This window comes from Canis lupus, chromosome 17 (genome assembly GCF_011100685.1).
Source record: "Canis lupus familiaris isolate Mischka breed German Shepherd chromosome 17, alternate assembly UU_Cfam_GSD_1.0, whole genome shotgun sequence".
Classification (NCBI taxonomy): Eukaryota; Metazoa; Chordata; class Mammalia; order Carnivora; family Canidae; genus Canis; species Canis lupus.
In genome coordinates, this window is record NC_049238.1 from 54108940 (window position 1) to 54135018 (window position 26079).

The following is a 26079-nucleotide window of genomic DNA, read 5'->3' on the forward strand; positions in this document are numbered from 1 at the left end:
TTCAATAATATTAGTATTACAGGAATATAGAGTACAAGGGTGGGTTTTGTATTGTCCAGTATTTGATAGTACAGTGTTGTTTAATACACACACACTCCCTAGAGTATCCTCCCTAGATAGGGAATATATTCTTGAGTCCACCATAGACCCCACCCCTTTCCATTGTTCTGCTCTATACTGATTTATTTTACTACCTGCCCAACCTATGCAGGTGTTTGAATTGGGGCTCTTCTACCTCTGGACCTACACAAAGATCAAATTCAGATGATCTCAGTTGCCATTTCTGGTATAACAGGAAAGGAGACTAGCTTTCTGATGGGACTCCAAGGACCAACCCAATGAAAGATCCTACCCATGAGATAAGACCAGGACAGTTAGTCAGATACATTAAAAGAAGGGTTCCCCCCGCCCCCTAGGGAAGAAAATGAAGTGTGAAAACAAATATTTATTGAAATCCTATCATGTGACAGGTACTATGCTAAGTTCTTTTATTTCAGGCCTTTTTATAAAAGATGATGGTAATTTAAAAGGTCATACGTTCATATATGAAATTAAACTTACACTTTATAAAGTGATCTTTTAAAAAATATTTTATTTATTTATTTGCCAGAAAGATAGAGCCAGAAAGCACAAGAAGGGGGAATGGCAGAGGGAGAGAGAGAGAAGGAGCCCCAATTCAGAGCTCTATTCCAGGACTCTGGAATCATGACCTGAGCCGAAAGCAGGGACTTAACAGGCTGAACTACCCAGGTGCCCTATAAAGTGATCTTGTGTATCTCCAAATATCTTATATTTGAGAATATCATTTCATCTATAATGCAATCAAATTTTCACCACTATTGAACGTCAATTATGTGTTAGGTACTGGACCATAGTGGGGATACAGAACAGATAGAGTCACCGCCTTCTTCACTGCTGGGGGCTTCCTCAGAGCATGGACAATTGTCTCTATCTGGTCCTCGGAGCTGTCAGCTTTGAGTCACCGTAGGATTAAAGGAAGTTTTTGAAAAATACATCAGAGTTTGTAATCTTGGTGAACTGTAACAAATTTGTGTATTTAAGATTGATTTGGATCAAGCCAACCCTTCTTGGAATGAAAATTGCAGCCATTAGGTAAATCAATAGCAAACACTTCTGTTGGTAAATCAGGAGTGACATTGTCTTCCTAGGACTTTCCTATTGTTGGTTTAGGGTTTTGAATACCTTGCTAAACTGACTTTAAAAAATAACTCCTTGGTCCTCAGAATAGAAATTGAGCCAAAGCTGGTTTGCATGTTCATACTTGCATTTGGCATGAGTCATGAGAAATGAGGATATTTATTTCCCAAGAAAGGAGGAGAATCTGAGTTAACTTTGAATCTTTCTCTGTGGCCCAGCATAGTGCCTTAGGCAGACTGTTGCTCAATAAATATTTGCTAATCCAAAAGCCACTTAGCCAGAGATCTCTATCTACAAAGAAGGGTCCTCTTTGCCAATCTGTCAGAGGGTCTGCACTGTTGAACTGCCCTATATATTGGAAGCTTTGCCATGGAAAACTCTATCAGAGAGTAAGGAACAGGTTGTGCTTATATAACCCCTTGTTTGCCAGGTATGACGTCCAGGTAAAATGAGGCTGGAACACAGACTTCTTCCTTCTCCCAGGCTCTACAGTTGGCCTACTGGTTGTTCTCCTGGTTCACATCTGGGAAGCATCACTGAGCCCTAGTGAGAGAAATGCAGTTTCAACATTCTGATTTGTGGCCACGCTGGAGCAAGTAGGGCAGCCACAGGTAGAGAACGATGCAAATTTGTGCATCTGGTTGATAGGCATCTGGGGAAAAATTAGAACCGTAAGAGAGGCCCACCAGAGGACAGGGGATCCCAAGTTAATGATTGTAATGAAGCAGAAGTAAAGACAAAAACAAGAGCTCATGGGAGAAACCAGGAGGACTTTGATGAAGCCGAAAAGAAGGTGGAGAGGAAATCCTGAGTTGTCGGAAATTCAGAGAGGCAGCCTCATGTTCTGTTTGTGAAAAACTGACGAGTGGTTAGGTCAAGAGAAGATTCTGAAATGTTTGGGAGCATCTGATATCAAATGAAGGAAACTCTGAATTACAAAGAGAAGAAAATGGAAAATCAAGGCAGTTTTGTGGAAGGGTAGCTTTACAATATTTACATAGAATATTTCAATATACGACAATATTGCACAAAAGGGACCTATAGAAGCTGGCGTGAACGCTGGGATTAATGAGGTGGGTGGAGCAGGGAGCTCTGGTGTGGCTCAGATGAGGCTTTTAGTCCGGGCAGAGCGGGGAGATATGCAAATACTGTGGTTACAGAGAGCTGAGTGGCCCGGGGAACCAACACCGTTGCTGAGCTCTCAGAGGTGGGTTTGGAAAGGCATTTACTCAGAGCATTGCCCAGAAGTGAGCTGGGCTCCCAGAAGCGCTGTAATTTCTTTAGATCATCTGATAGCAGTCTCTGATGTTTACCAGCGTCAGGGAGATCAGGCCATTGTGAATTTTTTTTTTTTTTTTTTTTTTTTTTTTTTCTGTAATAAAACTAGCCCCAGCCAGCCAGACTGGGAATTTACTGCCTGAGCTGTTTTCCAACATGGTTTTGCTGGCAAAACCAGACAAGAGTGTTTCCTTGACTCTCAAGGGGCCTGTTTACACTGACTTTATTTTTACTGCCAGCTTTCAAGCAGGAAGAGGTAAATTATGTTTAAAGTTCAGCAGGTGAGGAGAAGGGTCCCTGGTCCTGCCCTTTCTGGATATGCCTGTGTGTGTGTGCATGTGTGTGTGTGTGTGTGCGCGCTTTTCCACATGCAAATTATTGTGCCCTGATTTGGTTGATGAGACCTGGACCTGCTTGTTTTCAGGCAGAATGACGAGTGCCTGACTGGTTGTTTGGCAGTTCCCTATTTGTTTATGGTAAAGAAGGTAAATCAATCTGCGGGATTTTCTGGATTGGAGGGCAAGGAATATTTACTGTCAACAGGATAAGAACAAGGAGATATAAGATACTGGGCTCCAGGATGCATCTAGCATTAAGACAAGAGCTTAAAAAGGTGGAGAAGAAGCCAACTACAGAGCGTTTCTATCTCAAATGGAGCTTTTAAATATTTGAATGGGAAATACAACTTGGAATATTGCCCTTCGGTCAAAGCACCCGACAATAGAGCTTAATCGAGTCCTATTAGGTTGGACTCCAATTCAGTTTCAATTCCATCAACTCTCCTTTTTAAATTCCTTTTTTAAAAAAAAATTTCCTGAAAGATGACAGTTGGATGCTCCCGATTTGGAAATGAGAGCTGGAGGGAAGAATTGGAAAGACCAGTCTCTGGTCCATGTATACATCCTCAAAGAAATTTAGCACCGAGACTAACGTTCTTGGGAAACCAACCTGCAAGTACTGTCCTCCACTGACGGACAAACCAAGACGTTGCTGCTCCACTGGGGACTGACCAAGAAGTCATGAAATCCCCAACTGCAGGAGACTTGGAAGAATGCCTCCTGAATAAGGTAAGGACAAGTACTGCTCTCCCACGTTCCCACCTGGCTCCCTCCCACTCCACCAGCCTGGATTCAGAAGGGATGTCAGGCTGCTTCCAAAGATACATGAAATGCTCCTCAGGAACCCAAGACCATCACTCATAAGAGTATTTAGGGACTTATCTTATTTTCGTCTTCTCTCTAAGGTTCTAAGTGCCAGAGGCACGTTGGGTATAGAAAGTTAAACGGGAACAGAAAGTTAGAACGTGGGTTGGAACTCTGGCTCTGCCCCTGATACTGGGTATTGTCACGAACAAGGCACTTAACCTGCCAGAGCTTCAGCTTTCTTCTCTGTAAAATGGGGGTGATAATAGGGCCTTAGAAAAAGAGTAAATGGGATTAAGAATGCCTTTCAGAAACTCTAAAACTGCTCGATTTAAAAATAGATATCATATTTATCACATCAATTAACAGTTAACTGAATTTCTTCTGTAGAGAGGCAGAGACTCTTGGAACGTTACAACTTGAAGGCCCCTTAAATATGATCTCACTTAATTAAGGCTTTCCATTTACTGATGAAGCTATTAAGGCCCAGAGCCACCTGTAAAACTAAAAACTAAGGTTAGGGATTTGTCTAAGTTTTAGGGACACGCCTTCCCAAGTAAACAAAGTAGAGTTCATTATCACAGTGATAAATAAAGTTGATTTCTTAAGCAAACCACTTAGATAAATAGGGGACACTTACAATAATAAAAATTATAGCCAACAAAGTGACGTCCCGTATTTTCCCTTTTGGGGGCTATTCTAAAGGAATAAAGGGAGGCTGCCAGGCATTTTCCCCATGGACTTGTGTTTTCTGAAAGAAAAAAGTCCACGTTTTTCAGTCTGGCATCCAAGTAATACTTTATCTTTCCATGATGTTTCCCTGCATCTCCAATAGCAGAGATTCTTAACAGTGCTCTACACATTGAACCAGCCTGTGCACAGGTTTTCTTTGGCCTGCAGAATATTTTTAAATTGCTTCAAATTTGTTACAAACATTTCAAAATAGTGGGATCTTGCATAGAAATCTAGAGTTTCATCTTCTGGAAAAAGGGAAACATCAGAATACCTGACAGCCACAGGTCCCAGTTTCTTGCCTGGCAACTGTGGGCTGGGGCTGTTTGTTCAACAGAGAGTGTGCTCACGGGTTCTCTGGGAGCCACAGCACTCCTGGGTTTGACATCCACCCCCTTCCACTCTCCCTCTCATGTGTGTCCCCGCTCTGTCCCTGTATGTGGTAAGGCTGCCAATCCTGACTCACAAGTTCTAGGCCCTGAGGAGGTCTAAATCCCAAGCTCCCCTTCTCTCCTCTACCAGGGGAGACAGCCTCTCTCCTCTCCATTTCCCTGGCTCATATTCATCCTTCAAACTCAGCTCAGAGCTTACTTTATCAAGAAAGATTTTCCTGACACCCTAGCACAGAATGTTTTGGCTTCCCTATGAACTCCCATCATAATTATTACTAAAATATTTATTTGGCAATCACTCGTATATTGACTCTTGACACCTTTCCTATTATTATCTCAAGTGACAATTTAAATATTGTTTTATTCTTTCTAAGTTTTTGGAGGGGATAATAATGTCTTGGATGTCATCATTGCCCTTGATATTCACACAGTATCTTTGTACATGTATGGTCAGAATATCTTTAGGATTCATTGAAGATAATACAAGAATAGTGAAAAAGGTGCTGGCAGGTTGAGGCCCGGGCAATATCTCATTTAATCTGTCAGCAACCATGCACCACGTGCACAGTCTCTCCATTTTTACAGAGGAGGAAATGGGCTCTTGTAGATTAAATAACTTGTCCAGAGTCACACAGCTGGATAGTGAAAGTGCTGAGGTGTCAGTAAGAAAATTCTGTTTTACTCCAAAGCCATATTTGCTCTACTAAACCCTCTGTATCTCCACAAACACACTGAGCACATGCTTTGTGCAAAACACTGTGCCCAACACACAAATCTGGGATGTGGCCTGCTAACTGAGAGGAAAAATGTAGTTTAGGGTATCTTTAAGGATGGCCCTATCCCGCCTGCAGATTTTGCACATAACTGAGGGCAAAAGGAGGATGTTCCTTGTGCAGACAGGAGAATGCTTACTATAACACATGGCCAACCACAAGGGCTACAACAGAGATTCCCACATGGTGCTAGGGGAGAGCAGAGGAGTGTTAGCTCTCATGCAGGAGGCGTTGCACAGCTAGAGGAGTGGAGACCAAGCTCCAGAGGGCACAGGGGGTTTGAACAGGTGGATGAGTATGGAAGAGGCTTTCCAGGCTGAGGGAACCCCATTCAAGCAGTGTGGGTTCATGCCCTGCAGCCTTGTCCCTGGGGAGGCAGAGCCGTGCAGTGGTTATGAACATGGGCTGCCAGGCATGGGCAGTGCCCAACACAGATCCCCATTGCGGGACTTACTGACTCTGGAGAGACCCAGAGCAAAGTACTTACACATTGTGAACTTGTGTTTCCTCCTGTGAAAAATGGGGATAATCATAGCACCCACCCTTCAGGATTGTTGGACAGCTCAAGGGAGCTAGCTCTCAGGAAGTGTCCCTCCTGTCTCAGCTCCATAGTACAACTGTCGCTGTGGTTTCTGCGGAGTCATGCACAGTCTGCAGGGCCCTAGCATCTGGCTCAGGAAAGAATGGGTCTGAGAAGATGGAGATTGAAGGCTTCCTATCTCACCTGTATGTAGCACCTACATCTCCATCCTTTTAAGATCATTAACCCTGGAAGACAGAGATGGTGCTGGTCCTGTTTTTTTTTTTTTTTTTTTTTTAAACTTGATTGAATTTCATGCAATTCCAGAATTAAATATCTGACTTCCTGATGTCTGGCAGGAAGTTCTCGGCTTTCCATCCCCAGGGACACTCATGGTGGGTGACAGTCTCACAGGGCACATGCTTATGATGTGGCCAGACCTGTGTGACATTCCTGACATATTCCTTAGCACCGCCCCTCTACCTGTCTGGAGAAAGCAGGTCGGAATGCAAGTGAATCAGAATGGTGTTATTATAGGCAATAACCTTGAATTCTCACTCATTTACATTTGAAACAGTAAATTGTTCTGAACTTGAGCTATTAATAGTAGCAAAGAGGGTGGGGCAACAGCTGCTGGCTGCTGTGGCTGGGGAGGAGGAAAGTGGCCTGGGGCGGGGCTGTGTACGTGTGTATGGGCAGGTGCACTTGCCCCAGAGAGAAGGAGGCCCGCAGAAAATGCATGGCACCCTTCGTGGGGGCCTCTGATGACTCTGTTTGCAGAAACCCTGCTGCATTAGAGTACCTGAATCTGCACGCCAGGAAGTGTAGCATGACTTTCCGGGGTCAGTGCGACCCAAGGGAGAATGAGAGGACGGAACTACACATCCAGCATCATGTGTCCGACTAACTTCATCTGATGCATTTCTGCTCATGCTTTGTCCCATCCACAAATGCAGCCTTTTTTTTTTTTTTTAAGATTTTATTTATTTATTCATGAGAGATACACAGAGAGAGGCAGAGACACAGGCAGAGGGAGAAGCAAGTTCCCTGCGGGGAGCCCGATGAGGGACTCGATCCCAAGATCATGACCTGAGCCAAAGGCAGACTCAACCATTGAGCCACCCAGATGTCCCCACAAATGAAGCCTTTTTTTTTTTTTTTTTAATGAAGCCTTTTAAAAAGAAATGCACTCTTATGTTCACTGACCTAATCTGCAGCAGAGGGGGCATGTGAAACTCAGGCGGGCACTGAGGTCATGTTTGGACTGAATGTGCCTTGATTCCTTCTTCTTAAAGGACCCTGTTTCCCCCTTACATGTGTTTCAAAGCTACACTACAAAATGGGTCTGGTGTTGGGGTTGCCTCAAGGCTGCCGCTGGGTTCTTCCTGAGGTTGGATTGGCATGAAAGTTCTTCTGGGCTCCTGCCTGCCACGAGTCTCTGCGTGTGGTGGCACCTCCTTCTTTCCCCAACACCACTCCCCATAAAGCTGCCTCAGGCCCCATTCCCTGCTTTTCCACACCCTGAAATGGAATCTTTTTGCCCTACCTCTGCTAGGCTGTGGTCAGGAGGAGTGGAGGGAAGCCACCTGGGGTTTCTGGGTTGTGATTGACACCAAGGGCGTGACAAGTGGTCTGTGGGTCAGAGCCTGGGAAACCTTGAGCCTGAGTCCCTTCTGGGGCTGCTGAAGAGCACATACTCCACAAAGTGTGTAGAGGTAAGAACTGACTCCAGGTGGCGCCTGGGGGGGCTCAGGTCATGATCCCTGGGTCCTGGGATGAAGCCCTGCATCAGGCTCCCTGCTCTGTGGGGGCCTGCTTCTCCCTCTCCCTCTGCCTGCAGCTCCCCCTGCTTGTGCACGCTCTCTCTCTCTCTGCCCCCCTCTCTGTCAAACAAATAAAATCTCAAAACAAGAAAGAAAAGAAAAGAATTGGCTGCAGGAAGTATAGCCAGAGATATGTGAGGAAGGAGCAGCCCATCACCTGCAGGGAAGAGACTCCCAGTCGACTCCTTCCCAAGTGCTGGCATGGGCAGGGGGGTGGCCAAAGCAGGGCTCTTCCCCACAGCTCTGATTGAGCCCCACAGCCCATCCCCTACTATGTTGGCCTGAACAGAACAGTCAGTGATGCCCAAATAAATGAGACTTTGGATCTGTTATTTCATGAGCCTGGACTTCAATTCAAATAGAGGGCATGGGTAGGTTCAGGAAGAGGATAAAAGTAGGTATTGCTTCTGGAGCATCTACTTAAGGGTCCCGCTCAGTGGGACAGAAAGAGCAGTGAGGGAACCTGGACTTTAGGACTAGTTCTACTGCTGACTACCAGTGTCACATTAGGACAACCACCCATCGCTCTGGCCTCTGGTAAGGTGACACCAGACAAGATGGTTTCTGAGGTCTCTTCAAGCTCTAAGCCCCCGAGTCACAATTGCAGTGGTAGTAATGGATAAAGGAGATCTAAACCAGAATTTATGGCTCTCAGCCCAGAAAAGTATTCCCTTATTCTGATTTTTCACTTTCAGAAATCAAAACAGGTCATAAAGATGCATGGTGAGTGAGGGATTACAGGTGCCTTCTAGGGAGTGTGTGAACTGCCTCGTTCTGCCCAGTAAGAAAATGTCACCATCAAGTGAGGGCCATTTGTAGAAAAGATTCACAGTGGAGACTTTTTTCGATCAGCTACTCATCGTGTGTGTGTCCATGCACGTGCGCACACATTTTCTCTTGAGCTTTTATCAGTTAAAATTTATTTGACAGTGTCAGGGTCCCTGGGTGGTTTGGGCAGTTAAGCATCAACTCTTGGTTTTGGCTCAGGTCCTGAGACCAAGCCCCTTGTCCAACTCCTTGCTGGGTGTAGATCCTGTTTCAGATTCTCTCTCCCTCTCTCTCTTCCCCTTTGCTGAGTCGATTAGCTTATCGACTCAGCAAAATATATATGCATGTGGAGTTACCACCGTGTTACTGATATTCGAGTTCTATGAACTCAAATCAGTGGAGGAATCGTGGCTGAGCCTTAGCCCTCAACACAGGCTAAGAAATTAGCTATTTGAGAATATTATTTTCTGACTGCAGAGGTCTCTCCAGTTAGCCTTACATTACTTTCTCCCACTGTTCCTGGTTAGACCTCTGGCCCTGGAACTTGTCCTGTGTTCCCTAATCTACTAAGTGACTTTATCCATTCTCTTCCCCCAGCTGGGAACCATGGCCCGCCCCATGGAAACCTTCCCCGATTCCTTTATCCTCCTCCAGGTCTTGTGCAGCAAGGCCTAACCTTGGCACCTCCGTTGTTCCCCTTGGACGTTGAGGTATGGAGGACACCTTACAACTGAGCCCATCAATATGCTCCAGCTCCGTGGACCCCCCCACAGCTGAGTCTTGGGACTGTCTGGCAGTCATCCCACACATGCCTGAACAGCCTCTCTTCCTTAGAGATGTGATTTCCAAAGTCTGTTGCCCCGGAGTCCCCCATGTTTTTCTCTCCTCCTCACTCATAGTACAATGTCTTGTCTCCTACTCTGCAAAGAAAACAGTCCTCAGACAAGAAATCTCTCTGATTCCTGCACTCTGACTCTTTTATCTGTGTTTGCTCCTGTCCTTTTTTCCTTCTGATGCACCAAGGTGAATTGCTCAACAGGTTCCTGGATTTGCACGACTCCCTGGTGAGGAAACCCTTACTCAGTGGTTTTGCTCTCTGCTGCCTCTTCCTTCCCCACTGGTTCTTTTCTCTCAGCATTTAAACATGTTCAAACCTGTGTGTCATTTTGAAAAAAACCTGTTGGTGTTCCTGTTTTGTTTCTCCCCTTCTCTGGCCAGACTTCCTGGAGGAGTTGCTTACTCTTGCTCACCTCCCACTTACTCTTAACCCACTGCAATCTGGCTTTATGCCTGTCCCTTCCCTGAACACATTGATCCTGTTCTATTTGCCAAACGCTGTGGACATTTTGGGGGCCCTATCTCACTCAGCCACTTACTGTTGATTCTGTTCTTGAAATTTTTCTTCCATCGTTTTTAAGACCTCTTCCTGCTTCTCCCATTCTGCCGTTCTCCTACAAGGCAATCCCTTCCCCAGTAATAAAGGAAACCATTACAATCCTCCCTCTTGTGCTCCTCATACTAGATATCAGCCATTTGCTCTTTCTAGAATGACCTTCACATCCTTCCCTTTCTAGCTAACTCCTACTAATCTTTCAAGCTATAACTCCCCTACACTATGCTTCTAGGAAGGGCCCCCCTGCCTCCAGACTAGATGAAATTTCCCTTTTCTGTGTACCCATAGCATCCTGTACATACCTATACCCAGAACTAGATTGCCGTGACTTTAATTTCCAGTTTATTTGTCTTGCTCTGTCCTGTCAGCTGTAAACCTCTTGACAACATGTACACACAGAACCTGGCATAAATTGTTCAACAAAATTGATCGAATGGAGTTGAACCAGAACACAAAGAAGTCCTACCCTGCAGGAGACCCTTCATCATGGGCTGCTAAATGTATTCTCCTTTATTTCTGACAGAGCAAATAGTTTTCTCCGTCTGTGACCACCTTTTCTCTTCCATTTGGACACTCTGAAAGATGCAGAATCTTGCTAGTTTACAAATGCTCAAGAATGATGTCCTGGATCCCTTCTCCCATGATGAATATAGTGGGTGGACGTATGGAGAGTAGTGGGTGGCTGCTGGAGGCAAGAAGATGGTGTTAAAAGCCTATATAGACATGATCATCATATCTAAGGTCACATAAGATGCATGGATTTTGAAAGACTATTTCATGTATATCATGTATTTCCCATGAGATTGTAATCCCTTAAGATCAGGGCCCTTGTCTTGTGTTTCTTGTTACTCCTAGGCATCTGGAAGGTATTTGTTTTTCAAAAATGGGGATAGGTACCTTTAAAATATGTCTCAGGCTTATTAGGCCAGACTAGGCCACCTGCCCTGTTGTATACCCAGAGGCACCCTGCACTTCCCTATTATGGCCCTCATGCTTATATTCAGTACTTACACTTGTCTTCCCTACTCCAGTAAGCCGTGGCTATGTCTGTGTTATTCATTGCTGTGTCCCAGCATGTCACAGAGTACCTGGCACACAGAGGTGCTACATAAATGTGTATTAATGAATTCACTTGATATATGACACACCTTACTCCTGTGACAAACAGCATGTGTGCATATGCACATTTGTGTCCTACGTCCATCTATGGTTGTTGGTGGACAACCTTTCCAACCATGGTAGAAGGTATGAAGTCTCAGGTGACTAGAATAGCTGATGAGTTAGTTTAGAAAAACAGCTGGAATTCTCTTTGACTTGGAATTTTTTTTCTTGACTTACGTATGGGTGCCTTAAACCACTTGAGAATACATAGAAACAGCCATTATACAAAACTCAGGAGGATATAAAGGTTCACAGTGGCCACTGCATTTAGATATATCAGATATTGCTTCCCATCAGTTCCTGGCCAGACTTAGCAGCCTTTCCAAGGGGGGAGCACTTGTCTTGGCAGGAGTCTGCAGGTGCCACCTCAGCAACAGAACGGAGGCCCTCCATTTCAGAAAACACAGACTCTTCCCATTTCTTCTTCACTTGGATCTTTCTAACTCTCCTGAGCTTACTAAAGTTCCTACGTGTCCCCCACGAACACCTCTTTTCCCTAAACCTTGAGTAGCTGTAAAGGTATATAATGTTGGTGCTCAACTTTCTGGCAGTAATTCTGTTTCTCGGGAACTTGCAATGTGGAACCTGAAGGAACATAAGTGCGCGCCTTTCCTTGTGGGTCTAGTAGCAAAGAAAGGGTGAAGAGAGCCATCCTTTATGGACAAAAAAGCACAAAAACCACCTGTGACATGATTCCACATGTCAAACTGCTTAATCGTCATGGGATTTATCATATCTGATGTTAGGTTATACAAACACATACGCGTGTGTGCATGCATACGTATATGTGTTTATGCACGTACGTGTACACACACACACACACACACACACACGTTTCCTGTCTATATGAGGACAAGTCTATCTTGTTTTGCTTTTTTCATGTTCACCATGTGCTCCAGCACTCACCATATTTCGGTACTAGATAAATGCTAGATGAATGTTTCTATATCCGAGGAGGACACCAAGCCACCAGCAAGTGCCATCACACCTTGGTGCATGTCCCCTGGGCTTCTTGGGAGGGCAGGCTCATCTGAACGGACTCCTGTGGTTGTCCACCACCGGGCCTGTCTGGTGATGTCCTTGTGCCAGATCCTGGGCCCTGCACCTGGGAGTGACCACCTATGCTGATCCCCTCACACCCAGGTGGGCTTGAGGCGCCAGCGGATCTCCCAGATTGTGGAGGAAGTGCAGAGGGTTGTCCACCATCTGACCACAGAAATCAGCCACCAAGACATTCGATTCCAGGCCGTGCCTTATTCTGACACATACAATGGGAACATTAAGGTAAGCAGGTCTCACTCGTTCTGTAAGCGCCACCCAGGGAGCCAGGGAGTGTGGGAGGGCAGGTCTCGGTGTGCCACAGGCAACACACCACCCAGAGTACCAATAATCCTTCATGTCCCGTAGGTCCTCTGAGTATTTACCACCTACACACTTGCTCTCTAGGTGCTGTGTCATGTGAGCCTCCACGTTCCTACTTTACGGATGATAGAATGGAGGCTTCGAGAAGTCAGATAACCCGAGCATGTCCCATTTGGCACTACAGCCAGAACTCAGCCCGGGGCTTCTGATTCTAAGCGTGTTGTGCCGTATTAACTAAAGTTTAGTCAAGCACACATTCATTTAGGCAGCACCTGCTTAGTAGACTGGGGGCTGGGGAGAGGGAACTGGAGGCATTGGTGAGAAGATTGCTGAAAGCGAGAGTCTATGGGTTGCAGGTGGGGGAAGGAAGAAGTGGAAGAGGCCCTTAGAAACTGCAGGGGCAGCTTCGCAACCCCTGTCCTTGCTGCAGACAGGACTCTAAGCCACCAGGCCAAGCATGACAGCCAGCTTTCCTGCAGCCCTGCTGTGTGGGCCATGCTGTTCTTGCAGAAATGGCCTCCCTCACGCCTGCAAACAACCTTGTGGAGCAGACTTGACTCGTTGCCTCTCAGAGCTGAGGGAAGTAGGACTCTGGGTCATTCTAAGTTCCCATGCTCCTCTATCTCACTTTTTCTTCTGGCACACGAGAACCCCTTTCACTTGTATTAAATATATATTCATGCCCTATCTCTCACACATGATTACAAGCCCCTTGACTGCAAAGATCATGCTTATTGAGCGCTCCATTGCTAGGACCCAGTGCATGGTGTGTGGCCCATGTAGACATTCAACTTCAGTGAATGAATGAATGAATGAATGAGTAAAAGAAATAGTCCCTGAACTGAAGACCCTTGCTGGTCTAGAACATTCCAAGGTCGTTGGGCATAAGGACCACCCACAAGATTCTGGGACCTGTGGATTTGGGGACAGAGCACAGATTTTGGGAAATTCACCCAGGGTGAAAATTCTAAAACTTAGATTGAATCCTGACATATGACAATATCGTTTGCCCACTTCTATCATTCTTCCAAACTGCATTAGACCAATAGAGACCAGTGACTAGGAGCAGAAACATAACATCACTTTTTTTAAAAAAGGATTTTTATTTATTTGAAAGATTGAGCAGAGTGAGAGAGAAAGAGCATGAGCAGGGATAAGGACAGAGGCAGAGGGAGAAGCAGACTCCCCACTGAGCAGGGAGCCGGAGGACATAGGGCTCCATCCCAGGACTCTGGGATCATGACTTGATCATGACCCGAAGGCAGATGCTTAAACGACTGAGCCACCCAGTGGCCCCACAACACCACTTTTCCTAGAATTATATCTGAGGAAATTTCCTTCTGTGGCCTCACTTAGAATTCATAGGTTAAAATATATCTCACATTTAATACATCACGTCCTGCATATTAAATTTTGAAAATAATTGGAGTGGGGCATATAAAAATTGTTTTTATCTTGGACCAAATTCACCAAGTATCAATTAAGCATCATTTATGTGACTATTAACATAACAGTCATACACTCAAATTTACAATTAAGTGAGTTCAAATAATGTATTGATTTTGAGTGCTATTGTTTAAATTTGTTCCCTTTTTTTAATCCCACCACCTTTCTGTTGGCACCAGAAGTCATGTGGATCCATTATCTAAAGCATCACACTGCTGTTCTCTGACAGTGAGGCAGGGTTTGGTGTTGACCCGTGAACTGGCCCTGAGCAAAAGTTAACCAAATACCATGGTCAGAACTTTCCATGAAAAGGAGGTGGCTCTTCCAGGGTATAGCTCACTGATGGGAAAAAGTGCAGTATGGTGTGGGCTGCCGTGTGATGTGGCCAAAGGTCAAGCCCCCCTGGGGCTGGCACATTGCTGTCCAATTTGTTCTATCCTTTGGACTGTTGGCCTGACCACTTTCAGCCTGGCCTCTACTTAACCTGTAGAAATGGAGTAGGGAGATGCTGATTGTGTGCTTTATTCCATTAAATTCAGAATCGTCTCAAAGGTTTATGTGGTCTTAGCAACTGCTTTTCGTTTCACCTGTGATTTTATAAGGACTGATCATCAATACTGGCCATGAGTCATCAGATCAGGCAAAAGAAAGGGAGATATTTTGCAGAATCCTTTCATCTCCCCCCATCCCTTCCCTTACCCAATCCAGATCACTCCTCCTTGACTAAGAGCCAGCCCAGCATCGGAAACAGCCACTGAAGAAGCCATCAGAGGGCTTAAGCCCACATTCGTGCTCTACCACTTAATGGCTGTGTGTCCCCAGGAGATCTCAGAGCCCCTCTGAGCCTTAGGTTCCTCATCTGGGAAATGTTAACAAAGCCCGCCTCACCATGTAGCTGGGAAGACCACCTAGTCTAATGCATGAGAATTGCAGTGCTTTGTATGTGTTGAGCTCCCTGTATACTATTTCCTTTCCCTGCTTTCTCTTCTCCCCCTAGACGTTAGGTGCCCTCTAGAGTCTCAGGTCAGGTTCACTCTTTCCCTTGCAGATTCCTTACACAAAGGACTCAGTGAATTTACTCATCTGCCTGAAGCATGACAGTGGTTAGTGGCAGAACAAAGATGGAATCCTCCTGCAACAGGCAGGCAGGTGCAGCTCTCTGTCCATCTCGGCGCATTGCTGAGGGTTGAGTAGTTCACTGAGCTCCCTGGTTCAACTGGTTGGCTCCCTGAGGATTTCTGTTACCTCCCGAGTCCATGAACTCACACTCCTCTCTACTTTCTTGATGCCAGGTGTTGGCCCCCAGCCAGTTCCTCGTCACTGTCCCAGTGAAGGGCCTGGCTGGGTACAGGGAGGCCAGGGAGCAGCGCTGGCGGTACTACACCCTGCAGGGCACCAGGCTTTCCTGCCCCTTGCAGGACCCGGAGGGCCTGCAGCAGTGGCTGGAGGTGGAGCAGTTTATGAAGAGCCTGTGGCAGTGGCACAAGGCAGATGTGAACATAGAGGGGGATATCGTGCCTGCCAAGGTCCTCCAGGTGTTCCGGAAGCTGGTAGAAAATGCAATTGGAACCTGTCATCTCTCAGGTGAGCTGATCAAGAAAAGTACAAGGACAATTTCTGGCATTCCCCTTTTGCTTTAAAAAACCTCTGCATAGGTGTCACCCCGAAGCTCATGCCCCTAAATTAAGATAATCCCCATGTGCTCCTTACATCTGTTCACTCCTCACAATATGAGTTAGCTCTTTTTTCTGCTTTGACACTGAAGAATAGGATCCATATAACATCCACTTGGATTTCCGTGGATTATTGCCCCAGCAGAGAAATGATGGGCTTTCGGTTATGCACCAGTTCCCAGATGTTAATTTAAAAACTTGGCTACATGTTTTAAAAAGCAAATTATTCACAAACTACATATCTTTGGTATTAGCACATTCCTACAACACCCTCCAACTGACTGCAGTACCCTGGTGTATTGAGATGCCGCATTTGGAAACCACTGATTTGTGCCAAAACACAAAATTGAGAAGCCATAAAGAACCGATAAGTTTGATAATCCCAAAATCTTAAACCGTATACCAACATGTGGCATATGTGCACAGGCGGGCACACACACATTTTGTTCACACAGAATAAAAATGTGTATTTCATGCTGGGTAAAAAGTTGCAAATTTTCTTAATTATAAAAGAGTAGTTGTAAACCAGTAAGAGTAGGAGCCAGCCAATAGAAATAATGACCAGAAAAATGACTCACAGAAAAAGAATATAAACACGTAGTAGTAAAAAAGTGGGGAAAAAAATTCCATCTAACATATATTTCAAGCAATGTGCATTAAAACAACTAATAGATTGACAGAGATGAAAAAATGTGATCATGCTCAGTGTAGGGGTGAGTGTGGTACAAAAGGCCTTTTCAAGCATTGTTTTTGGAAGTATAAATTGGTGCCTACTTTTTAAAGGGCAGTCAGTCTGTTTTTATTTTTATAAAGTGCTTCAGTTGACAATTCACCAATTCCAGGTCTAGAAATATATTCCTACAGATTAGAAAGAAATATGCATAATGGTGTCCACTGCCATAGGGGCTGTGTGAAAGAAAGTAAGTAGACATAATATCAAAAACAAAGGGAAGTTGACAAAATAAATTGTACTACCTCTACCTCTACACAGAGTTGTAAAAAAATCCCTGCGCTGGATAATGAAGGGAAAAACCAGAGCACCGACCAAGAGGCAATCCCACGTGTGTAGAAAGAAAAGGATTTGAAAATGTACTTTTACTTGTCTGGACTGAGCTGTTCTGAAAGGTCCCATAATGGAATTAGCCCATGTTTAATGCGTTTTTTACCACATTAAGGATGCTTTCGTGGAAAATGTCATGCGCATAGCAACCCTGGAGAGTCAGAGTTATTTTTCTACCTGTTTTACGGATGAGAACACTGAGGTTGAGAGAGAGGAGCTATCATGCATGACCGAGGTTGAGGTCATGCATCGAGTGAGCTGAGCCAGGGCAGAAGCAGGGTGTGGGGGGCAGGCTGGTTCCAGCATGTGCTGACCTCTTCACTTCGAAACACTGGTAATAGTGAAAGTGCAAATGAGGGCTTGCAAACGGGCCAGGTTGATGAGATGCTTTCAGTAAACAATGCCAGGGTGCCAGACGTCGTCATGTTCCTGTCTGGGCAGCTCTGATGAGCTGCAGACAGTAAGCTCTTCATCGCACCCCAGCCAAGGAGAGGAATGTTTTCCTTTTGAATAGCTTAACGTGATTAATGAGCAAGCTTCCATTTTCTTCTCTGAGCAAACAAGAGAAAAAGAACAGATCCTGATTCAAGACAGCTCATCCTTTTTATCTGTAATGAAGGCAAACAAACAAAACTACTGCGTATCTTTTGAAAGAAGGGGGAACAGATTAGCAACGAATTCTAGTACAGGAACTGGAAGATGCTCCCAGATGCATTTATCTTCTCTCCCTCTCTTTGCCAGGTTGGAAGAGGCAGCGGGGCTTCTTTCCACTCATTCGAGCCTTTCAGCCAGTGGCTATGACACACTTTGAAGAATTCTATAATTGCAAGGGCTTGGGATGACAAATACACCTGAGGCTAGGCTAGCTTAATGGATAGTGGAAACAATGCCATCAGAGAGCCTGGGCGGCAGGGGAGGGACGGGTTAAGCCGAGCTCCACTAGAGGCCGGTGAATGAAGTCAGGGGACGGAGGCTGACAAGGTCAGGACATCTGAGCAGAATGGAGGGGGCACAGAAGAATGGCTGGATTTCATTTTTACTAGCAAATACTCCATCTTTTCTTTGTCTTCTCTGCCTCTTCCATTGAGCCTTCTGAAAAGAATCTATTACTTTAAAAGAAAAGGTGCCATAAAAGCCTCGGGGGTGGGAGAGAAAGGGAAAAGCAACCGGCACCAACAATGAGGTTTTCTAGCAACATTTCTACCAATATTTACTCAGCTAATTGTCTAGTTTTGCCATAAACCCCCCACCTTTGGGGTGTTTCCGGCCTGTGAAAGTTGCCCCATCACCTGCAAGGAGCTGCTCACACCTGTGGCTCCCGGATTCCTCCTTAGGACCGTCCTTAGGACGTGGGCGCTGAGCCAGGCTTCCTCTTCTCATCACCTCTTTGTCGCTTCCCACCAGGTAAGGTCAGCATGCTCCCACACCACGCTGCAGCTGCAGTTTGGGTTGCCGTGGAAACGCCCACGTGTCAGGTGGAACTAGAGCTGGTCCCCGCAGTGGAGATCCCCACGGCCTGGTCTGAGAAAGCTCGGTGGCCTCCCTGTCTGAAGCGCTGGCCTTCCCGACAGAGAGTGGAGTGCATCAAGGTATCAGTGGGCCGGGGCCCAGCTCACAGCGTCACTGTCAACCAGCTTTGGAAGGAAAAATGAGGTTTCACCAGATCAGTGGTTCTCCAGGTGTGGTCCTCAGAATCTGCAGTGACCCCTGAGAGCCTGTCAGAGATGCAGAGTCCCAGGCCCTGCTCTGGATCCCCCGAGGGAGAGCTGGTGGGCAGGGCCCAGCAATCTGTTTTAACAAGCTCTCCAGGCTCAACTTGGAGAACCAGTGCCCGAGAGAAAGTGGGCACAGTCTTTCCAGTTCACTGTGTGCCAGGAAAGGGGTTTGCCCCGAGCCTCCTTCCACATCCCCACGCGGGAGGTACTGCCTGCCTGGTAGCAGGCTCCCCTCCTGCCGCAGAGCAGCGCATGGCTTCTGAGACGGCTCTACTCTGGCAAGCGTCATCCTTCTCAATGTTCCCCATGTTCTTCTCTTCCCCCAGTCGTTTGGGTTTGCCCTGTTGGCCTGTTCCAATTATCACTGGCAGCTGAGCTTCCTGCAGGCCGAGCAGGTGCTGCTGGAGCAGCTGGACGAGGACGGGGGTTGCCGCAGGAAGTGTCTTCAGGCCCTGAGGCAGGTGAAGGAGGATGTCTGGTGTCCGGGAAAGAGGCCTGTCATCACGTCCCACCATCTGCAGGTGAGCGGATGCGCCCTGGGTATGGGTAAGTGGTCTCTGCGTGCTCTGCAGGGCCTGGTCAGAGCCACTCACAAACGGGTGTGTGTGTGTGTGTGTGTCCATGCGACAGATTCTAGAGGGGGCCCTAGTGTCCATATTGGCTCTCCCATGAGTCCCCACTAACTGCTGAGATCTAGAACCCCAGGCCATAGGTGTGCCCACGACAGCCCTGCCCAGGCTGAATGGCGTCCTCCTCTTCCCTGTCCTGCTCGCCCTCTTTCCCTTTTGTCGTTTCCTCTTTTTCTTCTCTCTCTGTCCCTCCCCTCCTCTTCTTTCCCTCAACAAACCAACACGAATGCCCGAATGCCCGTTATGTGCCAGAAACCCTGCTGAGGTTCAGCCCTGGTTATAACGCTGAGAAGCCTGGGGCCTGGGGAAATCTTACAAATGGCTTGAGCCTCAGGTGAATTCATGTTCCCCCCGGTGTTAGGGCTCCCTGGGTCCCCACTCTAGCTGGGTGCGGCCACTGCTGCTCAGTGGGGGGGCAGGGAGGCCTACCCGGAAGTGGTGATCGTCCCATGAGCACAGCTGCAGACCTGAACTTCCGGGTCCCAAATCCTCAGGCAAAGATTTCCCCTCCCTTGGCAGCACCTGCTCCTCTTGCCCGAAACCCAAGAGTGTACATTCATGCCTGCCTTTACCACTCAGCTGGGGCCTGACACTGGCCCCAGCTCGCGCTGTATGTCCTGCCCCTGGAGGTACAGGTAGGCGAACGCAGGAGCGGTTCCTGATCCCTTGGAGCTTATGGTTTCACAGAGGAGACGGACAGTCAGATGGTCCCCCTGGTGCATATGGAATCACACGGTGTGGGGAGCCCCACGGAGGACGGGAGCGTCGTTCTGTGAGGACCCAGAGCAGCAGAATGTGACCTGGGCTGGGACATCTGGGGAGTCCCCCTGGGGAGGTGGCCTTCCATCACACCCTCAACTCCTCTTCTGCACATAGTGACCTGGACATTCCTGAAACATGCCGTGTGACACACACATGGAGGTTGCAAGGTGGCAGACATAGAGACAGCACAGGCCAAGCCTAGCTAGTGTCTGCCCGAGAGCTTCGCTCCTTCTCCCTGACCTTCTACACAGGTGAGCACAGGGCACCTGTCTGTGCGGTGCCTCCTTTGCAGGCTCCTGCTTGTACCCCTCTCGTTCAGGGGACCATCATCTGCTGGCCCCGTATTACTCTTCCAGTTCCAATGTAAGCTATTTAGGGGCAACCACTACTGAACCCTTAGTATCTCTCCCAGTGCCGTGTATATAGTAGTTACTCAATAAATATTTGTTGAGCGAACGCTTTCACGTCATATTCAACTTTGTTCCCCCCGGAGGCAGGAGGCTTTGCTTTGCTTTCTTCTCTTTCCTCGTAGCCTGCCCTCCTTGACCTGCCCGAGAATCTGTGAATGTCAATCTGCCTGTACTGGGGCCTTTCTCTAGAGTTTCAATATTCCCGACATGTGCTCACGCACGTTCCCCTAAAAACACCCACCTGTTCTGGACTGAGGGCATGTACTTCCTGAGACTCTAATTCATTCTGAGGGTTTGGCTTTTTGCTTGCGTGCCTTTCTACAGGCTACACTAGGAAAAGTCAGAGTTGAGAAGCAAGTTCCATTCTACCTTGTATTGAACTTAATGATCGTAACCATTGACTTCATTGTCTTGCAATTAAGATGGATGGAAACATATTAAGTGATGTGAATATTTTAGACAAGATTGAATAGGGCCACCACAGGCCTCCCAGCCCTTGACTGCTGTCAAAACTGCGTTACACCCAAGGGTTTACTTTTATTCCGGTAACTTCTCAATCACTGGAGGGCTTTAGGGCAACTCCTTAAATGTACTCTGTTTCTGTTCTCCCTAACTCACCAACAAGGCATAGAATTGTGCATTCTCAAGAGTGGGTATTGTAAAAGGGGGGTTATGTGTTAGGACAGGACAGAGAGAAGTGGTACTAGCTGCCTGTTTTAGCCTTCCATCCTTGGTCCAAGGGCAGGATGCCCTCACATTTAGACACTGGGACGGACATGGCTGGTGACAATGTGGCATTAGATACCCTCCCGGATGATGTCTGGAGTGTAAGGGATCCTTGCCAAGCCTTCAGTCAGGGGAAAGTGGAAGAGATTGGGTTGCAAAACGGCATCAGGAAGGAGGTACCAGTCATCATCAGTCTGACACAGTCTGATGAGGTTCTCACGTCCTCCCCAAGTGCTCTCCCCCAAAGCAACTTCATGCGAACAAGAGTTCATCCTTCATTGGTTTATTTATTCTTAAAACTCACTCAAAGGCACAGGGGCTTGATTGTAAGAGGCTTAACCGCTTTGGTATGCTTAGGGAGATAAAACAGGAGAAATTAAAACACTTTTTTGTGTCTAGGTTCTCCTGATAGCGTGATATTATCTCCAACTCATTTACTTGGCACGATGTGATCTAAAAACATACTCCGGATCTTGCTGTGAACCTAAAACTGTTATTTTCTTCTTCTTCTTCTTCTTCTTTTTTTTTTTTTTTAAGATTTTATTTATTTATTCATGAGAGACACACAAAGAGAGAGAGAGAGAGGCAGAGACACAGGCAGAGGGAGAAGCAGGCTCCATGCAGGGAGCCCGATGTGGGACTCGATCCCGGGTCTCCAGGATCAGGCCCTGGGCTGAAGGCGGTGCTAAACCACTGAGCCACCCGGGCTGCCCTGTTATTTTCTTCTTCTATAAGAAGACTATATTCTAAAAATGCTCAACATCTAAATCATAACATTAATTCTTTTACTTAGTCAATAAACATTTTTGACTACCTCTTGTGGACCAGCTCCTCAGCTGGGTGCTTAGTGACATGATAGTTATTAAAATAGGTATCGGCCTCTTCTTTCATGGAGTTTACAGCCCAGCGGGGGATTGCACAAATAAATACAGAGGTGACAACTCCTGTGATCACTGGTGTTCTGAGAAGTATATTGTGAAGAAAGTGTGTAATGGTATCATAGGGAAATTTGATCTGATGGATGAGTGTGTCCTGGACAAATTGGGGAAGGAAGTATGTTCCATGCACCAGAAGTCACCCTGTGGTAGAAGAGAGCATGATCCGGGGCCAGCGGGGCTGGAAGGAGAGAGCCAGGGAGGAATGAGGACAAGTCAAGGCTGGAGAGGAACGCAGGGACCAAACCTTATAAACCACACTGTGCAAAGGATTGTGGGTTTTGGTTAACCAGCCAGAAGAAGGCTTTAAGGTATTACAGACAAGAAGAAAGATTTATATTTCAAAAAGATCACATTGGCTGAGGCGTAGGTGGTGACAAGATGGTGACAAGAATGGGGGCGGAAGTCCAGGTGAGGTGGAAGAAGATAGTGGAGATGAACATATGTGTGTCAATTTGAGAACCACTTTGGGGGACTGGCGGGGCTTGATGACGCTGGTGAGGGAGGGGTGACTCCCAGCTCGTGACTTGCATGACTGACTGACCAAGCAGCTGGAGACACTACAGGTTTGTGGGGTGAGGGGCAGGCCGTGAGTTCAGTTGGGACACGTTGGTGGAGATAACTTTCAGATTTCCAAGAGATAGCAGGTGAGGAGGTCAGAGGAGAAGTCTGTCTTGGAGAAAGAAAATTGCGAGGGACTTCTGTGTGTGTGGTGGGGATTCATGCCACTGAGGAAGGAAATAAGTGAGCACAAAAGAAAAAGAGCGAGTGGAGCTGAGCCTCCAAAACCCTAGGATTGAGGCAGGTCAAGGGGATACCATACCAAGGAGTGGCTGCAGTGCCTGGAGAAATCCAGAGAGCACAGTGGCTTGGAAGCCAGTGAAGAAGCGCTCAAGAGGGAGGCTGTGAGTGGGAGAATTCGATGCTGCTGGAAAGTCAGGTGAGCCCAGGGCCAGGTGAGGCCTGTTGGATTTAACCATGTGGAGATTGTTGGACCTTACAGACAGCGGCTTCTGAGGCCTGAAGGCAAAAGAATCCACGTTGCAGTGGACTGAGGTCAGAATCAGGGGAGAGGAAATGACGACAGATAATTTGAGAAGCCTGCACTTGCAGAGAAGTTAGGAGGGAGATGGGTCCTGCGTCAGGGGGTAGGGCAGGAGAGCTTAGAACAAGTTCAAGAGCCTGCAAGAAAGAAGGGAGTCAGTCACAGACAGCTCTTGGAAGGAGGGACCCCCACCCCACCCCCGCCGCATGGGCTTCCCCCAGCCAGGTGATGTGGTCAAGCAGAGAAGAGAAGATGCCCGTGTAGGCAAAACTGTCTAGAACTGTCTGGTTTGCTGTCATGAGGGTTTCAATTTTCCCTGTAAAGGAGGAGCCGAGGGATCTGCCCAGGGTGGGGGGGGTCACAGATTCAAGGAGAGTGGTGGTCCCCAGACATGTCAGTGGCCAGAGAGACAATGAGCAAAGGAGCGCAGGAGACCAGTGGGACAAGGCCGAGAATCACGGCGGAACCTCCCTGCCCTGGGTGACTCCCTCCCTCCTTCCAAGGCCCTGTGAGCTCGGTGATGTGTCTGAAGATCCTCTCCTGTGGTGCCCGGTGCAATGTCTGATGCCACCTCTTCCTTCCACAGACGGTGCTTTTTTGGACTTGCGAGAAATATCCCCACTTGAAGGACTGGCAGGTCTTCGGCAAAGCCTTCCTGCGCCTGGTGAGGAAGCTGCACAAGTGCGTGAGCCAGCACTTCCTGAAGCACTACTTCGTGCGAAAGAGCAATCTTTTCCGGTCTGCCAACTGGGGCGAGCTGGATGCCGTGGCCCAGCAGCTGGCCCTCTTCCTGAAGAACCCCCAGATCAGCCTGCCCTGCGGCCTGGGAGGCTCTTGGACCCTTGCTCCCGGCTCGACCTCATCCTTCCCTGTAGGATCCTGCCCGGGAGAGAAGCAGCATATGGCCCAGGGCACCCTGAGCAGCAGCACTTAAGAGAGGAACACTGTCCCTCAAGATTTCTGGGCCAGGCCTCTCTGGAGCCAAGCAGGTATCTCAGCCCTCACGAGCTACCTCCCTCGGGGACAGCTGTCATCAGGCTTCCCCAAGCCACCAATTTTGAGTTGATGACAGCACTGAACGTATTACCTCCCACCCCCACCCCAGCTCAGGCCCTGATCGTCTGCCGCAGAGGGTGGAGATGGCCCGGAGGCCCGGAGCAGCGGTTCTCCAGCCCTCTGGCCACAGGCTTACCAGTGTTCCGTTTGTAAAATGCAACCGTGAGCATGCCTTTCCCGGAGCAGGGCTGGGAGCCTGTTATTCTTGGTTGGTAGCTGGTGTTTGCCTCCTGGAGCGGCCAACACCACATAATTAATTAAATGATGGCATCTGATGGGTTGCGTCGGTATGCCTGGGTTGACCCTGCGGCCCTCCAGCCCTCCCGGACTGTGGCTCGGGGCTTCTGCTTCTGTCTGCTTCCCTGGTGTTCTCGAAGTAGGGAGAGGGTGGTTTCGATGACCAGTGTGGGTCAAAGATGAAAGGGCATCTCCGTTTGCCAGTGACTCCCCTTTCCTTGTGCTCCGGGGCCAGGTATTCTTGGAATGGACTCCGAACAATGACCTACATGGAATGATCTGGTGTCACTCACCTCTCAATACCTGCCTTTGCTCACTTCACCCCCTCACTCACTCCCTTATAAATATGTGCTAGTTGGGCACCAGGGAATAGAGCCCAGAGCCAAATGGACAAAGGATGCACCCTTTGGGGGGTGGCGCCTAAAGGCGGAGACAGGCAGTGGACAACAGAAAAACAGACACGGTTCTTACAGATGGTAGCAAGCGCCCTGAAGGAAAATAAACGGAATATTGCAAGAGAGCCCGAGAGAGTCCCTGGAAGGATGAAATTGCAAACAGCAGAGGGGGAAGGGAAGCGGGGTAAAGGCAGGCTTGGAGGGGCTGCCTGTAAGTCAGATCCTGTAGCCTTGAAAAGCTGGCAAGGAATTTATTTTATTCTAAAGTCAAAGGTGTGACATATGGCCTCTTCCAGAGCAGTAGGGTATTGTAATCTGATTTGCATTTTGTTTGTTTATTTATTTATGACTTGCATTTTAAATGCCCATTCTAGGGGCAGCATAAAGGGGGCCCCAAGCACCCATGCAAGAATCAAGGCACCGAAAGTCAGTAAGGCCCCATTTTGCATTTCACCAAAGTCCACAGGGCCACACATCCCGTGCAGCACAGTGACCAGTAACTCAGTGCTTAGGGTGGTCATCCATTTCTGCTGGCATTTATTTATGTCTCTCAACTTAAAGGAATCCTTTATTCCTTAGAACATTTTCCCCAAATATGTAACATTGAAATTTCTAAAAGCATGAACACTGACTTTTTAAAAGAACACATTTGAAAATGAAATATTTTTACAAAAATACTGTAACCAAATGGTGGGGGGCCCTGCCTGGGCTATCACATAGAAAATCATGGTTTTAAAATGTCAAAAAAAAAAAATCCGTTCAAACATAACGATAAGTTTATAATTTTTGAAAACATGAAATGAGCAAACCAATATTAAGTCATCAAAAGTTGCCTTCAAATATTCATATTCTCGGGCCTTTGGAAACATTTTTGAGAAGGTGGCAGATAATCTTTTTTTAATGACGAAAATAGCTGAAGCAAGTACAAATGCCAAGAAGTGAGAATTGACTGGACCATTGATTGGAAATGTGCGCGTGTGAATGGAGAGCAGCAGGACTGACATCTTCCCCAGATTCCAGCAGGTCTTTCCCTGTCTGTGTCTGGGTGTCCCTCTGCTGCACAGCAGAGGGCAGTGGGGGACCGCATGTAGAAAGAGCCTCTTTCCCACCCATACCCCTCAGAGCCCGGTAGGTGTCACCCTCCTCAGCCCATAATTTAAAACTGGCTTCTGGGGGAAGGGAACCTGATTCCAGCTGATGCTCAATCTCTGACCTTTCCTGCCATTTTAGGCGACTATTAAAGTCTTCTTGTGCTTGGACTTCAAAAGGGAGCCCATGAGAGAGTAGTGGATTCACTCTGTTTGCAGGGACAGAATGCCTGGCTCTGAAAAGTCTGATTCTGGTCAGTTATTATTTTGGTTTTGGTTTTTTTGTGTTTTAATTTTAATTCTCCAAAAGACTTTTGCTTTCATGTCCACTCTGGGCACAGGACTGTTGTACAGTGGAATGGTTGGTAGTCAGCCACTGTCACTGACCTGCTTGCCTTGG

At 47.3% G+C, this 26079-nt stretch overlaps 1 protein-coding gene across 3 annotated transcripts; it reads left to right on the forward strand.

Annotated features, from left to right (window-relative positions):
• The first annotated feature begins 1928 nt into the window (after nt 1–1928).
• On the forward strand, nt 1929–24234 carry MAB21L3 (mab-21 like 3). Of its 3 annotated transcripts, XM_038561869.1 has the most exons (7): nt 1930–2717; nt 3258–3503; nt 12284–12424; nt 15241–15532; nt 18086–18270; nt 18723–18917; nt 23490–24234. In XM_038561869.1, exons 2-7 carry the CDS (start codon nt 3456–3458, stop codon nt 23835–23837), a joined length of 1209 nt encoding a protein of 402 aa, XP_038417797.1. In that variant the 5' UTR covers nt 1930–2717; nt 3258–3455; the 3' UTR covers nt 23838–24234. The 3 variants fall into 3 exon arrangements, with proteins under 3 accessions (XP_038417798.1, XP_038417797.1, XP_038417796.1); XM_038561868.1 differs by having other exon boundaries at nt 1930–3503; XM_038561870.1 differs by lacking the exon at nt 12284–12424 and having other exon boundaries at nt 1929–3503.
• Nucleotides 24235–26079: the final 1845 nt, after the last annotated feature.

Excerpts from the sequence above, each read along its gene's own strand:
- MAB21L3 (XM_038561868.1), top strand. The coding sequence starts at position 3,456 with ATGAAATCCCCAACTGCAGGAGACTTGGAAGAATGCCTCCTGAATAAG. Across the intron at positions 3,504-12,283 it reads AAGAATGCCTCCTGAATAAG|GTGGGCTTGAGGCGCCAGCG; the intron begins GTAAGGACAAGT and ends CCTCACACCCAG. Across the intron at positions 18,271-18,722 it reads AGAGAGTGGAGTGCATCAAG|TCGTTTGGGTTTGCCCTGTT; the intron begins GTATCAGTGGGC and ends CTCTTCCCCCAG.